This window comes from Labrus bergylta, chromosome 22 (genome assembly GCF_963930695.1).
Source record: "Labrus bergylta chromosome 22, fLabBer1.1, whole genome shotgun sequence".
NCBI classification, from domain to species: domain Eukaryota; kingdom Metazoa; phylum Chordata; class Actinopteri; order Labriformes; family Labridae; genus Labrus; species Labrus bergylta.
The window spans coordinates 2,403,056-2,421,927 of NC_089216.1; the positions used below are offsets into that span (position 1 = coordinate 2,403,056).

Genomic DNA, 18,872 nt, shown 5'->3' on the forward strand with positions numbered 1-18,872 from the left:
CGAGGAGCTTTTACTTTGAAGGCAGGATTGGAAATCGGATGTGTCGACAATGTTTTGACGTCTCTGTCCTGCACGCACCAGGAAGGTGAGTTTGAACGCATTAAAGCTGCAAAAATACACAGAAATAACAAAAGCCATGCAACAAAAACAACGTTTTAATGTAAGGGAGTCAAAAACAGCGAAATTCAAGTCTCTGTTTTTGGTGTTTGTCGCCCGGAAGTCGAGTTTAACGTCTGTTTGATGCCGGTTTCTCTCCAAAAGAAAACTGCCATTAGTGGTTTGTAGACAGCTGCACGGGAGACAACTTTTACTATATGAAACAAACGATGTTGTTGCAACAGATACTTTCATCTCTTAATCTGTGTGTTGCCTGTCAGGATGAATTATCATGTGTTCATTCATCTCTGTAACTGTTCTGGATATATTATATGAATGTGTCCATCATCTGAGTGTAATTCTTCCTTTCTGAATAACCTGAATGTGAGGAGCCTTACAGAAGCTGCTCATCTATATTTGGATTGGAACCAGCTGCATGTTACCAGATCTGACAAGCGAAACAAGCAACCAAGTCTAAAAAATAAAAGCCCAAAAGAAGCGACTTTGCTCTTCAATTAGATCAATCTACCTGCCCCCCTTCAAAATAAGATGACATTACCTTAACGACCTAACCCCTACCTCTCTTTGGAGGTAGTTAAGCCAAAGCCTGCTTCAAGTCTGTGCATCCAATGTGGCCTGAGTGATTGGATCTCAAAGTGTCCTCGGGTTGTTCACACCTGCTTTCACTCGTGACCCAATCACCAAGACTCGAATTTGAAACTCAAACCCCAACCTTCCAGGTGGTGGATCTTCGCTATCCATTAATTTTGATGTTCAGTCCCATTCAGTAATCCCTTCCTTTTCTTTTTTACTTTTCAGCTTTGCATTGCTGTGTTGTTGGAGCGCTGTGTACATTGTTCTTCTTGAGCCCAGAACGAGCTTCCTACATGTATGGATCCAAGGGAGCTCACTCCTGATTGGCAAACATGGCACCTCCTTGCGTCCGTCTAAACTACAAAACCAGCTAATTGTGACTCAATTAAACTACAAACTCACTTATGGCAGCCAGCGAGCAACCTTTGCAACCGACTATATTCCCTACATATCTACAACACCCCTTGCCCAACCGCTGCAGCCATCAAGCTTCTCAACCTTCTGAGTTGCAAACATCATGTCCCATCCACCGTATGACCCCCATGTCTCTGGGAGCCAAAGGTCATACCAAGGGCCATATGGACTCTCGACGACAGAGGCAGAAGTGGACCCTCAGGGTGCATCCTCCGATCTTGGACCTCCTGGTTCAAGCCCGAGTTCTTCCGGAGCGTCCTCTGGAATTCCCAACAATTCTCGGCCAATAATACCACCGTTGATGTCTCTGTCGGGAAATGACAGGCCTGCCGAGGACGAGGATTTTGCTAGCTCTGTAGACGTGAGCATTAGCGGCGCCGGAGAGGAGGTGAGGTTTCTGGACCAGGACACTTCCAGCTTACAAAGGGATTCAGGCACAGGAATGAAGTCCTACCCCTGGTTGCAGTCCTCAACCTCTGCCTCTGTTGGACCTGGAGACAACATGGACACACAAAGTGACAATAAGCCCTTGGACTGGTTTATGAGCTGCGAAAGACCCACTGCCGATGACTCGCCCCCTGCTTTGTCTAGCTCAGAACGCACTGAAGGCGGTACGTTAAATACCACCAATGAGTCCAATCTAGGGTTGGATCATGATGGCGATCCAGTGTCCTCAAAACCAGAATCCTTAACAGAGTCCGATCATCTCAAGTGCACCTCTGGAACGGCAGCTGATATCCTTCTGCAGTTTGGACTTGAAAAAGAAGATTTGGAACTTCTCATCTCCTATCCTGAAGACCAGATTACTCCCGCTAACCTGCTGGTGATTTTACAACATATACGCCTTCAGAAGGATAAGAGATCGGCCAGCAGATCCTCGCGTAGTTCAGCGTCGAGTTCTGCAACTTCTCAAAGCACCGAGCAAACAAACCAGCCGCTCGCCGGCCTGATTACCTACGACCACTTGGCGCATCTGATTTCCGATGCGCGGTCTCCCGTAAAGGCGGCGGTTGCCAAGAATCGGCCGACGCCAGCTATGATTCAAGACTACTCCTCTGTCCCGCCAAGTGTCTTCCCGCACACCTGTTCTTTGTGTGACCATAAATGTTCCAAAATGGTGGTGAGTAGAAAACCTTTTTCTGATGTGGCTGCCAGTTTAGTATCTCAATTTTCATGTTGTTTAAAATAAATAAATAAATAAATCTGTAAACGATAGGGCTTGGAGCGAGAAAGCCAAAGCCATCAAACAGGCTGTTTGGAGATTTTCCCTTCATGACATCACAAAGGGCAGTAGCCCCTCCCCCAGGTGGGTGACACTCCCACATCTAGGTGTTTGTTCTGCCCTCTGAGTCTGCCTTCTCAACGTAAACAATAGGACATGGAGCGAGAAAGCACCGAGTACACCCAAGCACCTTCCAGAGAGTCAGACACAGCTCATTTACATATTTAAAGGTACAGAGACAGAAATAGCCTGTTCTGAGCACGGCTGAAATAGAGGGGTTTATAGGCATGATCAAATACAGGATCAGAGTGGATTTAGAACAAGAAACACACATGTTTTGAGGAACTCTGAGGCTTTTTTACACTTTTTGAAAAGAAGGACAATATGTCACCTTTAATATACCACCAACAAGATACAAACTGAAGAGGCTGTGGGATAATAAACGAGCTGTACGTAAATCACCATGAATGGAGTTTTGTCTTTTTTTTTTTCTCCCTTCTGTCAACAAGGATTGGACACAGCACCGGATGAACGGCCTTCATTTTTCCAACTGCCAAAAGCTTCTCAGACAGTTAGTCTTTCTCTTCCTACTAAACTTTTTAAAGACACCTTGTTAACTTTGATAGTTGATAATCATTGCCATTTTTCTCAATTTGAGAATGTCCCAGAGTTCAGCAGTGAATTATCAAGTGTCTTAAGATGAAACTAGTTGGCTTTTGTTATAAAAATGTGGCCTCTTGGTGTCTAAAATGTGGCTCTTTGAATTGTCTTTCCCACAGTTACCCTAACTGGGTGCCTAAGGTTGATATGGAGACCAGGTAAAGTTCCTCTGCATGTCATCTTGTGTCCTTTTACCAAAATATTCCAGAGTAAAACTGTATAATGACAACGGGCTTTGGATTACACACACACATGGAAAAAACACCATCATCCCCCTTTTTCTTTGTTGATATCCTCAGGACTGCAGGTAAAGATGCAAAGTCCTCAACCTCTGCAGAGACTCGGCGACATGAGAGAACCAGACATGAGAGTCGCTCCCGGTCCAAGTCAAAGAGCCCCCGTTGCCGCCGTGGCTCTGGCGGTCGAAGGAATAAACGACGATCCCGATCGCCTCATCGCTCCAGATACCATCGCAGGTCTGTCCGACCTAAATTCCAGTATCAGGGATTATGCATCAACCAGAGAGTCCTCTCACCAAGTTTCAACCCCTAAACCATGTGCATCAACACAACCCTCCTTTTTTTAGGTTCCGATCGCGGTCTCGCTCCCCACAGCAGGATCACCGGATCTCCTCGCGCCATCGGTCACGTTCGAGGAGCCCTGAGAGACAATTGTCTCCAAGGAGGAGTGGCAGGAGACGGTCGACGCCGAGAAGGAGCCGTGAGAGACGATCGCCTAGGAGAAGGAAGCGTGAGAGGAGATCACTGCCGGAGTCTGAGTCGTGCCCTGAAGGAGAGAGGAAAAGCAGCGCAGAGAGACTGGCTAAGAAACTCCTGGAAACATCAGGTATGAGACGTTTAAGAACTCTTGGTCCAATGTAAAGAGTTTGCTCAACTGTACCGACCAACTTCCTTCTCTGTCCCTCTAGGTGTCCTCTCGCTGTCAAATCAGAATGACCTGGAGGCCGTGGTTAAAAGTCTTGCTCCCGCCTTAGTGGCAGAACTATCCAAGATGAAATCCTCTTCCTCCGGTAAAGGACGGAAAGGCTCCTCTTCTCCTCCCTCTGCTGGAGGAAAGAGATCATCTGCATCCTCCTCCTCTACAGAACGGAAGGAGTCTGCAACGAACACCTCTAAAGCAAAGCCCAACCTGCAGAAAAGCGAGGTAACACAAAGACTCACAATGAAGTCTAAAAACAGTCTTTCTACTTCCTCTTTTTGTGTCGATGTGCCAGGATAAAATACCATTACCACAAAAAGCCAAACTCAGGTGATATTGCTCAGCACTGTCTTTGTTCTAAACCTGACCTCATGTTCTCTCTCTTATCACAGTCCAGTAAAGCGTCACCTCAGACCACGGTGACCCTGCAGGAGATTTGGCCTACTCTCTCTCACAGCGACGTGCTCTCTGCCGTGGAGCAGTTTGGAAAAACGAAGTCAGTCGTTCTGTATCGGGCCAAGATGGAGGTATGTGTAAAGAGTCTGTGTTTTCTTATTGGGATATATTGCTTTAAAGAGCCCATATTATGCCCTTTTTGGGGTTACCTACTTTTGTATGTTCACAATAGCTAAAGTCCAAAAAAAGTGTCTGTTTTCATGTACTGCTCCTCCTTGCTCCCTCTCTGCTCTGAGTCCGTCAGCTGCACTCTGCTGAGCCCACACTGTTACACCCCACGTGGGCCAACTCTGCTCTGATTGGTCTGCCGATTCGCTCTGTCGTTATTGGTCAGTTGCTCAGCAACCTTCTCGGAAATTTCAACACGAGCTGCAGGGCTTCCTACAACGAGCCAATGGGCTTAGATCAGTGATCTCACACTGACAATGACGCCACACTGACACATTTTTTTTCGAGGGGGGCTAGAACCGAGCGTTACATGCAGCTAATGCTACAGCTAACAGGAGGACGTAGGAGAAGCCGTGTTTCCGCGGACTTTGAATTTTTGCACATAGATGTGCCTAAACATGCACAGGACACTTAAAACACACTAAAGAGCAAATAAAACCAGAAAAAGAAGAATATGGGACCTTTAAATTTGGACTTTTGGTGTCAAGTTACTGGTCTGCATTCAGTCCTTAGAGGTGGAGTCAGTAGCATTTTCTGTTGCAGTTTGTAAACACATTCAAATGTGGCCCCTCCTCCTGGGCTAATCACCCCCAGAAGCCACGCCCACTGCAGGACGTAGTGTGTACGTTTACTGCTTGTACCTACACTGCAAGCTAACGCACGCTAGCACAAGCTAACCGCTGGTATTTGGCTCCTGTCCAACGGGAAAGCAGGTCAACGTGGCGGGTAAAATCCGACCCAAGGTTTGCCATCAGCGTTTCATCTCACTATAATTATATTTTCTATTCTTTGCCGCTACATCCTCGTCCGTAATATTCGTCCCCCGTTTGAATCGCGTCCAATCCCTTTAGTTGAAGTCTGTATTTGATTTTTCAGGAAAAGCTTTAAATCATGACTTCATGACTGTGTGTTCACAAAGAGCTTTCTGCTTTGATTCTAGTTTCCCAAATTCAGAACGCACTGTAACTAAAACAAAGCGTAACCCAGAACTTTTTCATCCCCACCACTGTGAGTCCATAAAACCAAACGGGCTTGATGATTGTCGTAACGCAAAGCTATGTTCGTTCACACAAAGGGCGTGGTGATTTACGAGAAAGAAGAGGACGCTAAGAAGCTGAAGAGCTTGAAGTCACTCTACATCAACGGAATCCCTCTCACTGTTGGCAAAGAAAAGGTATTCCACTTTTTTCTTTTACATTTTTGACCCCTGGGAATGTTAGCTATTAGCATGTGTTAGCACTCTGTCAATATTCAAGCTAATCTAAAATCTGAATCTGTTTGATCACAGGTGACTGTTGATAAGGAGAAGACCCCTCCTCTAAAGTAAGACATGTTTGATAAAGATCTCTTCTTACATGTTCTTCTTGTGTGCGTTCTCTTGAATTAAATGTTTTATAGTCATGATTTTGGGATGTCTGGTTCACCGCAAATTTTCTCCAGCTTGACTCGATTCTTCTTATTTATTTTTTTTTACAGAAAACCCGGCATGTCTAGTCCATCCTCAACTCAATCCAGCAATGAAAAGATTCATCCCACAAGTGTAACATCCAACATTAAAGACAAACATGTGATTTTGGAAGCTAAGAGCGTCTCAACCCGACAGATAGCTAAAACTCTACAAACTGGATCATCATCTACCTCAGCCTCAGGGTCCAAGTCAGAGTCTCCTGGAAACAAGCCTGCATCTGAAAGGTCTAAAACCACCGTTACAGAAGCTGGAGAGGAGCTGAAAGACAAACCCAAAACTCCAGAACCGGCAAAGGCCTCAGAGGTTCAAGTAGAAACGGTCTCAACAACACAGAAACCCAAAACTCCAGTGGACAAGCTGCCTGCAGGAGAAGCTGCCACTAAAGAAAGTGTCTCTGAAATAGCTCCAAAAGATGAAAAAAATCCCACTAAATCTACAGCTCCAGATCATCAGTCTGACGGGGACAACTCAAAGCCTAAAGAATCTGAAACTAAGCTTCAAGCGTCTTTGGAGGAGCCGAGGGACACAGCCGAGGATGTTGAAAAAGCACATGAACCAGTTCTTGAACCTGAGAGTCGAGGAAAACCCAACAACGCTGAAGATTCAGATGAACCGATGGAGCTCGGGGTGTCAGGAGGTAAAGTTTCAGAACCTGTGAAAGTCAAAAGGGAAGAAACAAGTTCAGAGGCTGCACCAGAAAGTTCAGCAGACAAACCCGGAGAGAGTCGACCGCCAACCAGTTCAGTCGAGACTCAGCCAACAGAAACGTCCGTCGAAGCTTCCAGCCAGGAAAGCGTCTCGCCAGAACCGGAACTGGAGACGAACACAGAAGAAGCATCACACTTGAAACATCAGGCTGCAGGTATGTCTGAGACTTTGGATAATGAATGTAAGGGGGATCGTGTCCAAATCTGACATGCATTAGTTCTATCGCAACTACGAGACAGATTTCACAGAATCTTTCAAATCTTGATCATCTTGAAGGTCTGGGGATTTCAGCATCGGCCGAGGCCGAGGAGTCCTCCAAAGCCGCGGACACTTCTGCATCTTTGACCCCCCAGGAAACGGCTGCAGGGACGAGCGAGCAGCAGCCTTCACCTGTAGTTACCCCCCCGACTGCCGGGGAGATGATGGACACCCTCCTGGATGCATCGAAAATAAGTACAAATAAAAAAATTCCAACATGTAGACCAGCTTTTTTAATTTGAGAAATATCAATTTTATGAGTTTATGAACACATTCTCCTTCTTCTGTTCTCAGGCTACTTCCGCACAAAGTCGTGCTTCGTTCTCGACGTACGTTTCCCTCTCTTGAATGTTTGTCCCACAGATGTTAAAAACCCAAAACACATTAGGTTGTTCTCAAGTAACACCTCAACCATGTTTTTACTTCAGAAGATTCCGCAGTATGAATTAAATGGATTTATCATGTCCCTTAGTGGATGTATAAGAAGCCCAACTCTTCATGTTACTGTACCTTTAAATGAATGTGGAGCATCATGCTGAGGGGGCTGGACTGGTTTTGAACATCAGCGTCTTTATTTTTTTTCCCCCAGTTTTTAAAGTTCGGAAGGAGGCAGCTGCTCATTTCCAATCTGCCGAGGTACGACGTTTGCCGCTACACCGAGGACGACATTGCCAAGCAGCTCACTCCATTTGGCTTTCAACACACGGACGACAGCATCTTTGTTTTTCCTCAGGCTCGATTGGTAGGTTCCCCCCAGTTTATTCATCTTCACTGCTTCTGAATCAAAGCAGCTTTTTTCTGCTCTCTCATGTTAGCTACGCGCCTAACTACTAACTATGGATGTGAGCTGCAAACTTATATAAAACTGCAAATTTATGCTGTCAAAATGGCTTTTTTGGGCTTGTGTGACTTCCTGTGTTTCTGCTGCTAGCCTCAAGCGGACACTCTGCACTTCCGCGTTGATTTAATTTATCAAGACTGGAGGTTGCTGCTTGGTGCAGACGGAGCACTGAGGGAATGCTACTTTCAAAAATCATGCTAGTCATCAAAAACTACCAACCCTGCCTTTAAAAAGTCATGAATCGTTCTCACTTCTTCTTCTTTCTGTCTCTTGTGAGACGCTCAACTTCTTTTTTTTGTTATCGTCATGAATACACGTCTCCATCTGGCGGAATTTAAACCACATTTTTTGATTTGAAATGCTTTGGGGGTAAATTAAAAAAAAAAAGGTTCTTTAAGAAGTGATAACATGTCCCCCCCCCCGGCGTTCTTTTCAGGCGTTCGCCTTGATGCCGACAAAAGACGATGTACGTGAAGTCATGAAAGCAGCTGTTCACCATCGCATTCTCTTGAAGGGGACTGTCCTCTGGTTTAAGGTTTTATCCTCGACCAAAATGTACAGCCCGGTGAGCGTGCAACTCGACACTTCTCGATGAAAGGATTAGTCTCCTTTCTCCACCAAGAGTCTGGTGTTGTAACACTGCACTCTCTTGTTTCCCTTCCAGCTCGGGTTATATACGATTCTGATGAAGACGATGAAGTCTGTAAGTGAAACACAAGTTTATTAATCCCTTAATCTGTTGACCCATTTGTCAATATTTGAGTTAGCATCTTAATCCCCCCTTTTGGTCTCGTTAACGTTTACAAAAAAAACTGTGTTCCTTTTTTCACTTGAACTGTTGATGTCCACTTCCTGTTTCCGACCCAGCCTCTGAAGGATGAAGGAAGTAGACTGGTCTACATCAAGAACATCTCCCAGCTGGAAACCCGCAAACTCAGGGAAGCGCTGACATTTTTTGGCTCTTTTAGGAACTTCATGCCTCTCCTCAACAAAGTAGGAACCACCATATGCACGGACTTGAGTGTGTATGTGACTTCCTGTCGGGCTCACCTGTAGTCTATGTATATGTGTTGCTTGTGTGTTTGCAGGTGTTTATAGAATTTCAGACGGTCGAAGATGCCGATCGTTTTGGAGGTTGGTACAGTCGGGTAAAACCGGGGCATGGTCATAACGTGCAAAGGCTCAACGTGGACGAAGGCAGCTCTTTAGAAACAGGTCAGTGTTTCAGGACTCATGAGCTACAAAGCCCGTCATGCCACCATGGTGTCCTCGTTCCTCCTGCAGAACCAGACAAATGCTGCTTTTCTTTAGCCATTGTCAAAAACTAACCAAAAACAACTTGCTAGCTAACCTGGGCTAACATCTGTCTGGAGGAATATTTTTTTTTCCCTCCAGCTAAGCCCCACCCACAGAAACAAACCACCTTGTTTGCTAACGCTAAAAGAGTCAATACTGTACATTGGCTCCATGGATCGGCCCGTTGTCACAGATACCAGATCTAGCCAATCGAGTCAGTATCCGACTTATATCCAATCTCAACTTGTTTGTAACTGTTCACCCATTTTATGAATGATAAGGTCATCATTGAACATTGATCTCTGTACTCTGCTCTATTGATCCTGCTGCTATAGAAAATGGGTAAAGGGGGCGTCATGGCCTTTGAAAGTACTGATACTCATCCTTATTCAATCTGATCTCTCAAAGAGCCCACGTCTGAAGAGGAGAGAAGAATGGAGGAATCCTCGGCCAACGATTCCTCTAAAGCTGCCAGCAGAGCCCTGGCTGTGACGACTGAAGAAGCTGCAGCCATTCAGCATCAAGCTAATGCCACGCCTTTGACCTGTGGAGAGATGATAGAAGAGTACCTGTGCTCCAGGAGAATTCGTAAGAAATCCCAGAAAGGAATTCAGTTTGTCTATAAAAAATAAAGTTTCAGTTTCTCACTCTTTTCTTTCTTTCCCCCCGTGTGTGTCTTTTCTAGAGTGTCATCCAGAAGAATCCTGCTTCACACCAAAGGTAGGTTTCACTAAATCAACAAAATATCAACAGAAATGTAGAGCTTATATAAAGACGATCACTTGGTAACGCAAACATTTCATCATTCCCTCTTGTCTTGTTTTCTTTTTCCAGTTTTTGAAACATGGCCGCAACTTGATGCTCATAACCGAGCTGCCCAACGACGGGCGCTACACGGAGGCCAAGGTTGCCGAACTGCTCGCTCCTTTTGGATTTCGATACAAGGAAGACACAATCTATGTGGTTCCTCAGTCGCGCATGGTAAGCCCCGCATCATTCATCTGCACTGGTTTGGTTTCTAAATGTTAAATACTCAAACGTGTTTTATTTGTGATTTTTCTTCTTCTCAGGCGTTCATTTTGATGAACGACACCCAAGCAGTGCAAGACCTCCTGAGAAGCCACAAAGAGCGACCGCTCACTTTACAACGAACCAGACTCAGCGTCAACGTTGTCCTTGGCAGATTTAAAACGGAACCAGTAAGCATGTTTAATACTCAACAAAAAACCAAAGAGTTTAAATTAGAGAGCCCACCTGATTCATCATCTGGCCGATGTTAGCATATGCAGTGAATATCGCTATTGGCTAATTTTATCAAACAAAAGCATCAAAGTTTAAATAAATTATAAACCATTTTTTCTCCTGATGAGGCGTTTTTGTCTTCTGCTCTTAAGATTTATTTTTGGGATTTTAGTGCCTTTATTTAAGAGAATGGATAGAGTCAGAAATCAGGGAGCGAGAGAGAGGGGAATGACATGCGGGACAGGAGCCACAGGTCGGATTTGAACCTGGGCCGCCCACTTGGAGGACCATAGAGCTGCCATATGGCACTAACCACTGTGCCACCAGCGCTCCAATTAGAAACTTTTTAATTTATCCGTCTGCTTTCTCTGTTTCTTGTTTAGATTGGCTTCTATAGATCTCTGATGGACCACATCGATTTTGTGAGTACTAGAAACACACACATACATGTTAAATAAGAGTGAGCTACACAGAAGGAAATGTTCTTTGACTTTCTACACGTGAGAAATGACTCTGATTGTTTATATCTATGTTTTTTTTATGGTGGTGTGGTTTTCCTCGGTGTAGCCCGTAGCAGACGACGGGGCGAGAACGCTCTTCATCACCAACATTTCGTCGAGTGAGATCAGAGAGCTCAGAAAAGCTTTGATCAAAATCGGTTCATTTCGGAACTTCCTGCCTCTTCTCAACAAGGTAGAGACCGCACCAATAAAACTCGACCACGAGAACACTGATCGTGGATCTTACCGTTAAACCGTGTGTGTGTTTGTGTTTTCCAGGTGTTTATAGAATTTGACTCGTACCGTGATGCTGATCGGCTCGGGGTTTGGTACAGCGTTCTCAAACAAGCCCCCGGTCACGTAGTCCAGAGGTTGAAGGTACCAACCAGTGGCTGCACATCACTCGGCAAGTTTGTTTAAAAATTCGTGCTGGTGGCGCAATGGTTAGGGCGCGTGTCCAATGTATTGAGGCTCTCGTCTCGAGCGGGAGGCCCGGGTTCGCTTCCACCCGTGGCCTCTTTCCGTATGTCATTTCCCACTGTCTCTCCCTGGTTTCCGACTCTATCCACTGTCGTAACATCATAACAGAACATATCGTAACTCATTTTAACGTAACCTAACCTAACGTATTGCAACATAACGTAACCTAACTTATCGTATCGAAACGTAACGTAACCTAATTTATCGTAACGTATTGTATAGTATGGTAACCTAACGTATAGTAACATATCGTAACGTAATCGTAACGTATTGTAACGTATTGTATGGTAACCTAACATAATGTTTCGTAACCTAACGTAAACTAACGTATCGTAACGTCACCTAACATATCGTAACATAACCTAACATATCGTATCGTAACCTTTCTTAACGCATCGTAACGTATCGTAACATATCGTAACGCATCGTATAGTAACATAACCTATCGTATCGTACATTAAGACTAAGTCAAGAGTAGAGTGATAGAGGGAAACTCTGAAGACATATTGACAGTGACTCTTTGTGTCATCTGGTGCAGCGCCGAGACTTCCTGAAAACGCCTTTCCAGTCCACCAGGACATCATGGAGGGAGTAACCATCCCACCAGCAGACGTCGTCATTCCTCCGGGCAGCGTGGCCCCGTTTTGGGTCACAATGAGAAATGTTCCCTTCGTCTTCCCAACCATTTCTCCTTGGTTCATCACCCCAGGTAAGAGAAAACGTTTTATTGTCTTTCTTTATCATTTTGACTCATTTAATGCGACCACAGAAAGATATGGTTGGCTGTGCAAATATAAGATCAGGGTTTACCTACCAAACTGAAAAAGAAAAAGACTCCGTTTAATAATGTCCCCTTTTACCTCCCAAGAGTACCAGACCATCAGGGACACAGGCGACATCGAGGTAAGCCGGCTTCTCGGACCTCTTTCAAAGTTACATCCTATAAAACAGAGAATCTAAAGGTACCAAAGTCATTCTGCAGAAGGATCAAAACAAGGTTTTGAATGTTGTATTTCCCAGAGAGCCAAAGACTCCTCGTCGTCCACCATCATGCTGACCGGTTTGCCAGAAGGAAACTACAAACATGAGGATGTGGCGAGGCTGGTGTGGCCATATTTCCCCCAGAAGACCCTTCACACCCTGTACTACAACGTGACAGTCCTACCGCTGCAGAGGAGGGTAAGAAGAAGTCGTCTACGGTCTACTGTTAAATGCATCGTCATCATATTCTTAACGTATCGTATCGTATCGTATCATAGCGTAACGTATCGTAACATATCGTATCATAACATATCATATCATAACATATCGTAACGTATCGTATCATAACATATCGTATCATAACATATCGTATTATAACATAACATATCGTATCATAATGTATCGTAATGTAACATATCGTATTATATCAACGTATCGCAATGTACTGTATCGTAATTTATTGTAACGTAACGTATAGTATCATAACGTATCGTATCATAACATTGTATCGCAACGTAACGTATCGTATCATAACGTATCGTATCATAACGTATCGTATCATAACATATTGTATCGTATCATAACGTAACGTATCGTATAACATTGTATCGTCACGTAACGTATCATATTCCACGTATCGTATTCTTTACAAAACAGAGCTGCTCATCCCATCTTTCCTCTCTTCACCTCCAGGCATTTGTATCTTTTGAGGACTCCAAAGCATGCCGCCATTTTGTCCGAGATCACATGGCAACGCCTTTCTCTGTCCAGGGCCGCACAATCAGGGTCCATATCGTGCTGCAGCACATGCATCCTGAATCCACTGAGGTATGGGAAAAAAAACGCAGCTCATTTACATATTTGACGGTACAGACACAGAAACAGCCTGTTCTGAGCAGGGCTGAAATAGAGGGGTTTATAGACATGATCAAATACAGAATACATGTCTACATTGTTGTTGGGGAGAGATTTGAAAAGCTGTCTTTGTTTATGTGTTTGCAGGAGATGATGTACATGAGCCTGATGAAGTGGAGCAACGCTGTAAGTCAAGAAAAAGTTTTGGCATGTGAGAGTAGCTGTCTTTAGTTACCTACGTCGAGTTTGTTTTTCATTTGAATAAGGGAGTTCCTGATCACGACTCTCTGGAGGAGCGGCTGCTGTGTGTCGGGATCTCCGAGGCGTCCGCGGATGTCGTCAGTGTCGTCTTGGAAGCGGTGGCGTCTGTTGCACCTTTTGTAAACTTCCTGCCACTGGCCAACAGGGTAACACATCAAAGTCATTGAAAATGTTCTGATCACCTCCCTATCACAGGTGTTTTGCTTGTGAACAGTCTTTGAAAAGCTTTAACACTAATTCAGAAAACCATTTGATTCTTGAATACCATTCACCTCTCCTTCTCTCTCTTCACTCTCTTCCTCAATGACCGACTTTCTTCTATCGCAGATATGCATCGAGATGGCCGATCCCGGCGCTGTCACCAAGGGGCTGAAGGCAAAAGAAAACACTTTAAGCACAAACACCGGAAAGATGGCGTCATGGTACGTTGGTCATTTTAAAAGTTCAGTGTATTCATGTTGAAATTTGTATTTTAATTCTTCTTTCTTAAACTCATCAACTCCTGATTCTGTCTCTTCTAGGGGAAAAGTGGAGCGCTTTGAGACGTAAGTATATCGATGACTCTGGAGAAATGTGATAGGCTTTTTTTTACCAATATCTGTCATTTTATGGAATAATTACTAAATCTACTGCAGAGAAAACACACATCAAATTGGCATAAACTAGAGAAAACTGATCTTCTCTGCGTTTCTCAGCGATTGACTGTCCTTTGTTGGTTTCAGGGTGAAGAGCCTAAAGCAGCGTCTCCAAGATTCTGCTCAAACACCAATCGAGTTAGAGCCAGCAGCAGTCAGTGTGGACGCCGAGCTCCCAGCTTCAGATTGTCCACCCGAGCATCCTCCTTCTGAACCTCTGGACAGTGGGTCACAATCTGCTCTGCAAACCAACAATCTTAAAGGATCCACTGTTTCTAAACCCATCGCTGCAGGACCAAGTTCTACTGTCACAAGTGAGAGTGAGGGAGTTCAGAAACCAGGGACGGAGGTGGACATGGACTCCACTGCTGGTTCCAATTCCAATGAAGGTGACAAAAAAATGAAAAAAATGGAAACGTCAGCAACGATCAAGAGGAACAAAGAGGAAGGAGAACAAGATGGTGATGAAACTGATGAACAGATTGGTGACATCAGCTCTAAAACCCAGACCGCTGGGCCCAAGGAATCCCAGACTCTGCATGAAGAACGCCTCCAGATCTCAGGCGGTATCGATGATGAACGCAAAGCCCAAACAGAGGCGTCCAGTGAAATGGAAATGGATTGTTCTTTCCAAGGTCAAAAAGACAGCCACATGGTCCAGTCTGTGGAAAGACTGCTAACAACTCCAGAGGCGGAGTCAGAGACAAGACAAAACAATGTGGAGGACGGCGCTGCCAGAAACGAGAGCGGCCACACAAGCATAGCGTCCAAAAGTGACGGGACGGAGGAGTCGCCCAAGAAACAAGACGGGGAGGAGACTAGGTCAAAGAAGGACACCACTGCAGACAAATCCGTCACCAAGAAGACAAAGAAAGAAGACAATCCGCTTCAAGTTGACGCCGTTAAGAAAAGTCCTGTTAGAAGAAGTACGAGAGGAAAGAAAGAGGAGACTGTGGGGAAAGAACTTAAAGAAGAATCTGAAAATCCAGACAGGAACGAGGAGGGTACGTTTCACTTTTTTGGACTCTGTGGAAGGAAAGTTATTCAAGAGAGGGAGGTGTGGTCAGACACAGCTCATTTACATATTTAAAGGTACAGACACAGAAACAGCCTGTTCTAAGCAGGGCTGAAATAGAGGGGTTTATAGACATGATCAAATACAGGATCAGAGTGGATTTAGAACAAGAAACTTCACACACATGTTTTGAGGAGCTCTGAGACTTATTTACACTGAAGAAAAGGAGGAGGATATGTCATCTTTAATAAGAAGTGAAGTCCGTCGATCCGACGTGAACTAAAGATAACTCTTAACAACTGATGTCCCCTTCAGTCAGAATCAAGTTTATTTGCTAAAAAACATTTGATTTGTATTTTACTTGTTTCCTTCTCAGAGGAAAGTATGAACTTTGTGACGGAGGAGAAGGTGGAAGAGGAGGAGGTCAAGGAGACGGTAACACCCAGGAGAAGAGGCCGAGCCAGGAGAACCAGACAGACTCCTGGTAACACACGTGAACATTTCAGAAATGTTTTCGAATGTCATGTTAGTAATCACTAAAGTGGCTTCACTGTCATCCAAATAATGGAGCTCTGAAAACATAAAACGATGAGTTATTTGTGTCTCCTTCAATTCTCTCACACAACAGTGAGGAAATCTACCAGAGGGAAAACTGAGAGCACAAATGAGGAAAGAGAAGAAGAGGAACTGCCTCCCTCTTCACTTGATGCCTCCTCGTCGTCGTTGTTGGACGAAGACTCTTCTAATCGGTCAAGTGATGGCCATGTTGAGCTCCAGAAGACAGAGGAGGCTGCCTCTGCTGGGCCGGAGCTGCTACTGCGGAACAAAAGCCTGGAGGGATGTGCAGAAGAAGAAGAAGAGGAGGAGGAGGACACAGAATGGAGCAGGGCTGATATTAAAGGTAGAGAGAGACAAATGATGGATGGACGGTGGAATATTCCCCAACAGAATCTGTATTGTCTTGCATGCTTTTCCCATCAATACAAAGATTTAACTTTTTTCTGTTTGTCTCTTTCTTCTTTAGCTTTGAATAAAAACAGGAGGGAGCTTCATGAAACTGAAGCAAAGCGATCTCGTTCTCAGTGTCCTTACCCTGCAGACTTCAAACTACCAGAGTTCAAACCCAACAACCCCCTCGGTGAGTCGCACTACGAGTTGAAAACGGTTTTGTCACACCCTCTTCCCTCCCTGTTCAACTTTCACTTCTCTCTCTCTCTTCAGGTCAGGATTTCATCATCCTCCAGTCAGGATTCTTCTGCAACATCTGCTCCGTTTTCTACCTGAACGAGAGGACGGCCAAGGAGAAACACTGCAGCAGCCAGAAGCACTACGACAACCTGCAGGTACACACACACACACACACACACACACACACACGCACGCATTACCAGTCAAGAGCACTGAAACTTTTCGGCTTACTTTGTTTGTGTTTCCCATTTTTTTCCCCTCCAGAAATATTACCAGACGAATCGACAGATGTCAACAGAGTGTCCTCGAGGCTCTGCGTCTGACTGATCCAAACATCAGCCGCCATTTTTTAAGAAGTTTAGAGGGTCAAATCAAATTGAATTTGCAGCTTTATGGGCGACTGACGAGTCTGTTGAGTTGATCAGCAGCTATTCTACGCGTTTGAAAAAGTATCTGAAGTGTCTTTGTGTAAGCACAGTGTAAAGGTCGGATTTTCTCTGAAATAAAAAAATGTATATTTCTTTGTATATTTTGTGGCCATCTTTCTTTCTTCAAGAGGGAAATGTCCATTTTACAGATGACACATTCATTCAGGAGGGTTATCTTGAAATTCCCAAAAGCTTGTACATTTTCATTCAAACATCACAAGTTCACTTATTTCTGAATTTTAAAGGTCACATATCCTGCAAAATCCACTTCACTATGTTTCTCTAACGTGTCCCTAGTCTGTCCACAAACCCCCCCAATGATGAGAAAAGTCCATCCTCTCTGTCTTCTGCCTGCTCCACTTTTCAGAAAATGTGTGCTCAAACAGGCCGTTTGGAGATTTTCCCCTCATGACATCACAAAGGGCAGTAGCCCCTCCCCCAGGTGGGCGACACTCCCACAGCTAGGTATTTGTTCTGCCCTCTGAGTCTGCCTTCTCACCGTAAACAATAGGACATGGAGCGAGAAAGCACCGAGTAAACCCAAGCGCCTTCCAGAGAGGGGGGTGTGGTCAGACACAGCTCATTTACATATTTAAAGGTACAGACACAGAAACAGCCAGTTCTGAGCAGGGCTGAAATAGAGGGGTTTATAGACATGATCAAATACAGGATCAGAGTGGATTTAGAACAAGAAACTTCACACACGTTTTGAGGAGCTCTGACCTCGCACCCTGAATTTCTTAGGAGGAGGAGTTTCTTCTTTAATTATTTAAAAATGATGAAATTGTTAGACTGTAAAGTATCTCAGGAATATTTCAGCCAAGGCCAGACAAAGCAATAACATTGTATGTGTAATTTTAACAGCCTTGATTTTATATTCTGTACACAGGCCCGAGCCGAGAAATTCCTCTCCTCTTGGGTAGGCTACACTTCTCATATAGATTTCTTCAGCCTCAGCAAAACATGGTTCCCTTTTTACTTTCTCCAGTCCAAATATATATCTGCAGCTGCTGTAAGACAACACAAAGGCAGGTTACAGGGACCTGAAGGAAGAATTCCTCTCAGATGATAAGACAGATTTCAAGTAATACAGCCACTAAAGTTACTGAAATAAATGAATAAATGATCAGTGTGCTCGTTTTTTTTTCTTTACAAAATAAATCTGTATCTATTCTTGAATTAGTATGAAAAACCTCATTTTTAACATTAAATTCAGATGTTGGCGGTTATGCTCCTATTAAATACATTACAAGCCTGGAACAAAAAAACGAAAGAAAAAAAAAATAAAGAAGCTTTTACTTTGAAAACACTTAAACCGGAAGTTGTAGAGTTTCACGGGGGGGACACCAGGAAGGTGAGTTTGTACGACTGAAAACTGCAGGAAAAATGCAACAATAACGCAGGGTATTGAACAAAAACATAATGCTAAATGTAATACACTGCACACAGAGTACTTACAGTCTCTGTTTTTGTTGCTATTCATCCTGACGGCGAGTTTTAAGTTTGTTTTGTAGCCGGATTCTCCCCAAAAACTAAAACTGTAAACAGCAGCACGGGAGAAGACTCCAGCCTTTATTTACACAGCTGTTTGTGGATCACCAAGAGTCTGTTGTTGATGTTAGAAACAAAACGATATGGTTTGAACAATGTCTAAATGTTTTTATTGTAAAAGTACCTTATTGACGTTTAGGCTACCTGACGTGTATTGATCAGTCATCTGGTTGTTATTGTTGTCATTACATTACATTACAGTACCACACAGTGGCTGCTCTAGAGTCTGTTGGGGCCCTCAGCTAAATTCACTGGTGGTGGGGGGGGGGATCCTCCAGATCCACTTTTTTTAAAGATTTTAGTTGAAATTGTCTTTAGGTCCTGACAGAAATTAATAACTCATGTTCTCTGAAAAAGGAACGAAGAAAATCTGTCATCTGTATCAGTTTGTAAGCCTGCAAAAACTTTGACCAATGTCTGCCACGAGGTACCAAACTGAAGAACCAATCAGACGCCTCCCTGTCTCCCTCCACACTCAAAGCATAACCCTTTTCACACATACCGAAATCTCCAGAGATTTGGCTACCCGGAGGTTCTTTAGGCTGTGTGTGAACGCAAACAGCCACATTTTTCACGCAGACTTTACCCGGAGTTTCTCCGGGCAGACCCCGAGTAT

General features: G+C 44.3%; 1 protein-coding gene across 2 annotated transcripts; it reads left to right on the forward strand.

Annotated features, from left to right (window-relative positions):
• The first annotated feature begins 41 nt into the window (after positions 1-41).
• On the forward strand, positions 42-16,804 carry LOC109998355 (uncharacterized). 2 transcript variants are annotated; one of them, XM_065950366.1, is made up of 39 exons: positions 55-85; positions 916-2,224; positions 2,836-2,897; positions 3,106-3,144; positions 3,286-3,462; positions 3,573-3,832; positions 3,915-4,150; positions 4,318-4,452; positions 5,625-5,723; positions 5,838-5,872; positions 6,026-6,879; positions 7,002-7,178; positions 7,278-7,312; positions 7,573-7,725; positions 8,261-8,389; positions 8,489-8,527; positions 8,692-8,817; positions 8,913-9,039; positions 9,529-9,708; positions 9,806-9,840; positions 9,955-10,101; positions 10,191-10,319; positions 10,746-10,784; positions 10,930-11,055; positions 11,142-11,268; positions 11,881-12,051; positions 12,211-12,245; positions 12,363-12,521; positions 13,017-13,151; positions 13,326-13,364; positions 13,445-13,585; positions 13,767-13,861; positions 13,961-13,984; positions 14,162-15,078; positions 15,466-15,573; positions 15,718-15,990; positions 16,114-16,227; positions 16,311-16,432; positions 16,542-16,804. In XM_065950366.1, the coding sequence occupies exons 2-39, from the start codon at positions 1,208-1,210 to the stop codon at positions 16,602-16,604; spliced, it is 6,879 nt and encodes a 2,292-aa protein (XP_065806438.1). In that variant the 5' UTR covers positions 55-85; positions 916-1,207; the 3' UTR covers positions 16,605-16,804. The 2 variants fall into 2 exon arrangements, with proteins under 2 accessions (XP_065806439.1, XP_065806438.1); XM_065950367.1 differs by lacking the exons at positions 16,114-16,227; positions 16,311-16,432; positions 16,542-16,804 and having other exon boundaries at positions 42-85; positions 15,466-15,614; positions 15,718-15,857.
• Positions 16,805-18,872: the final 2,068 nt, after the last annotated feature.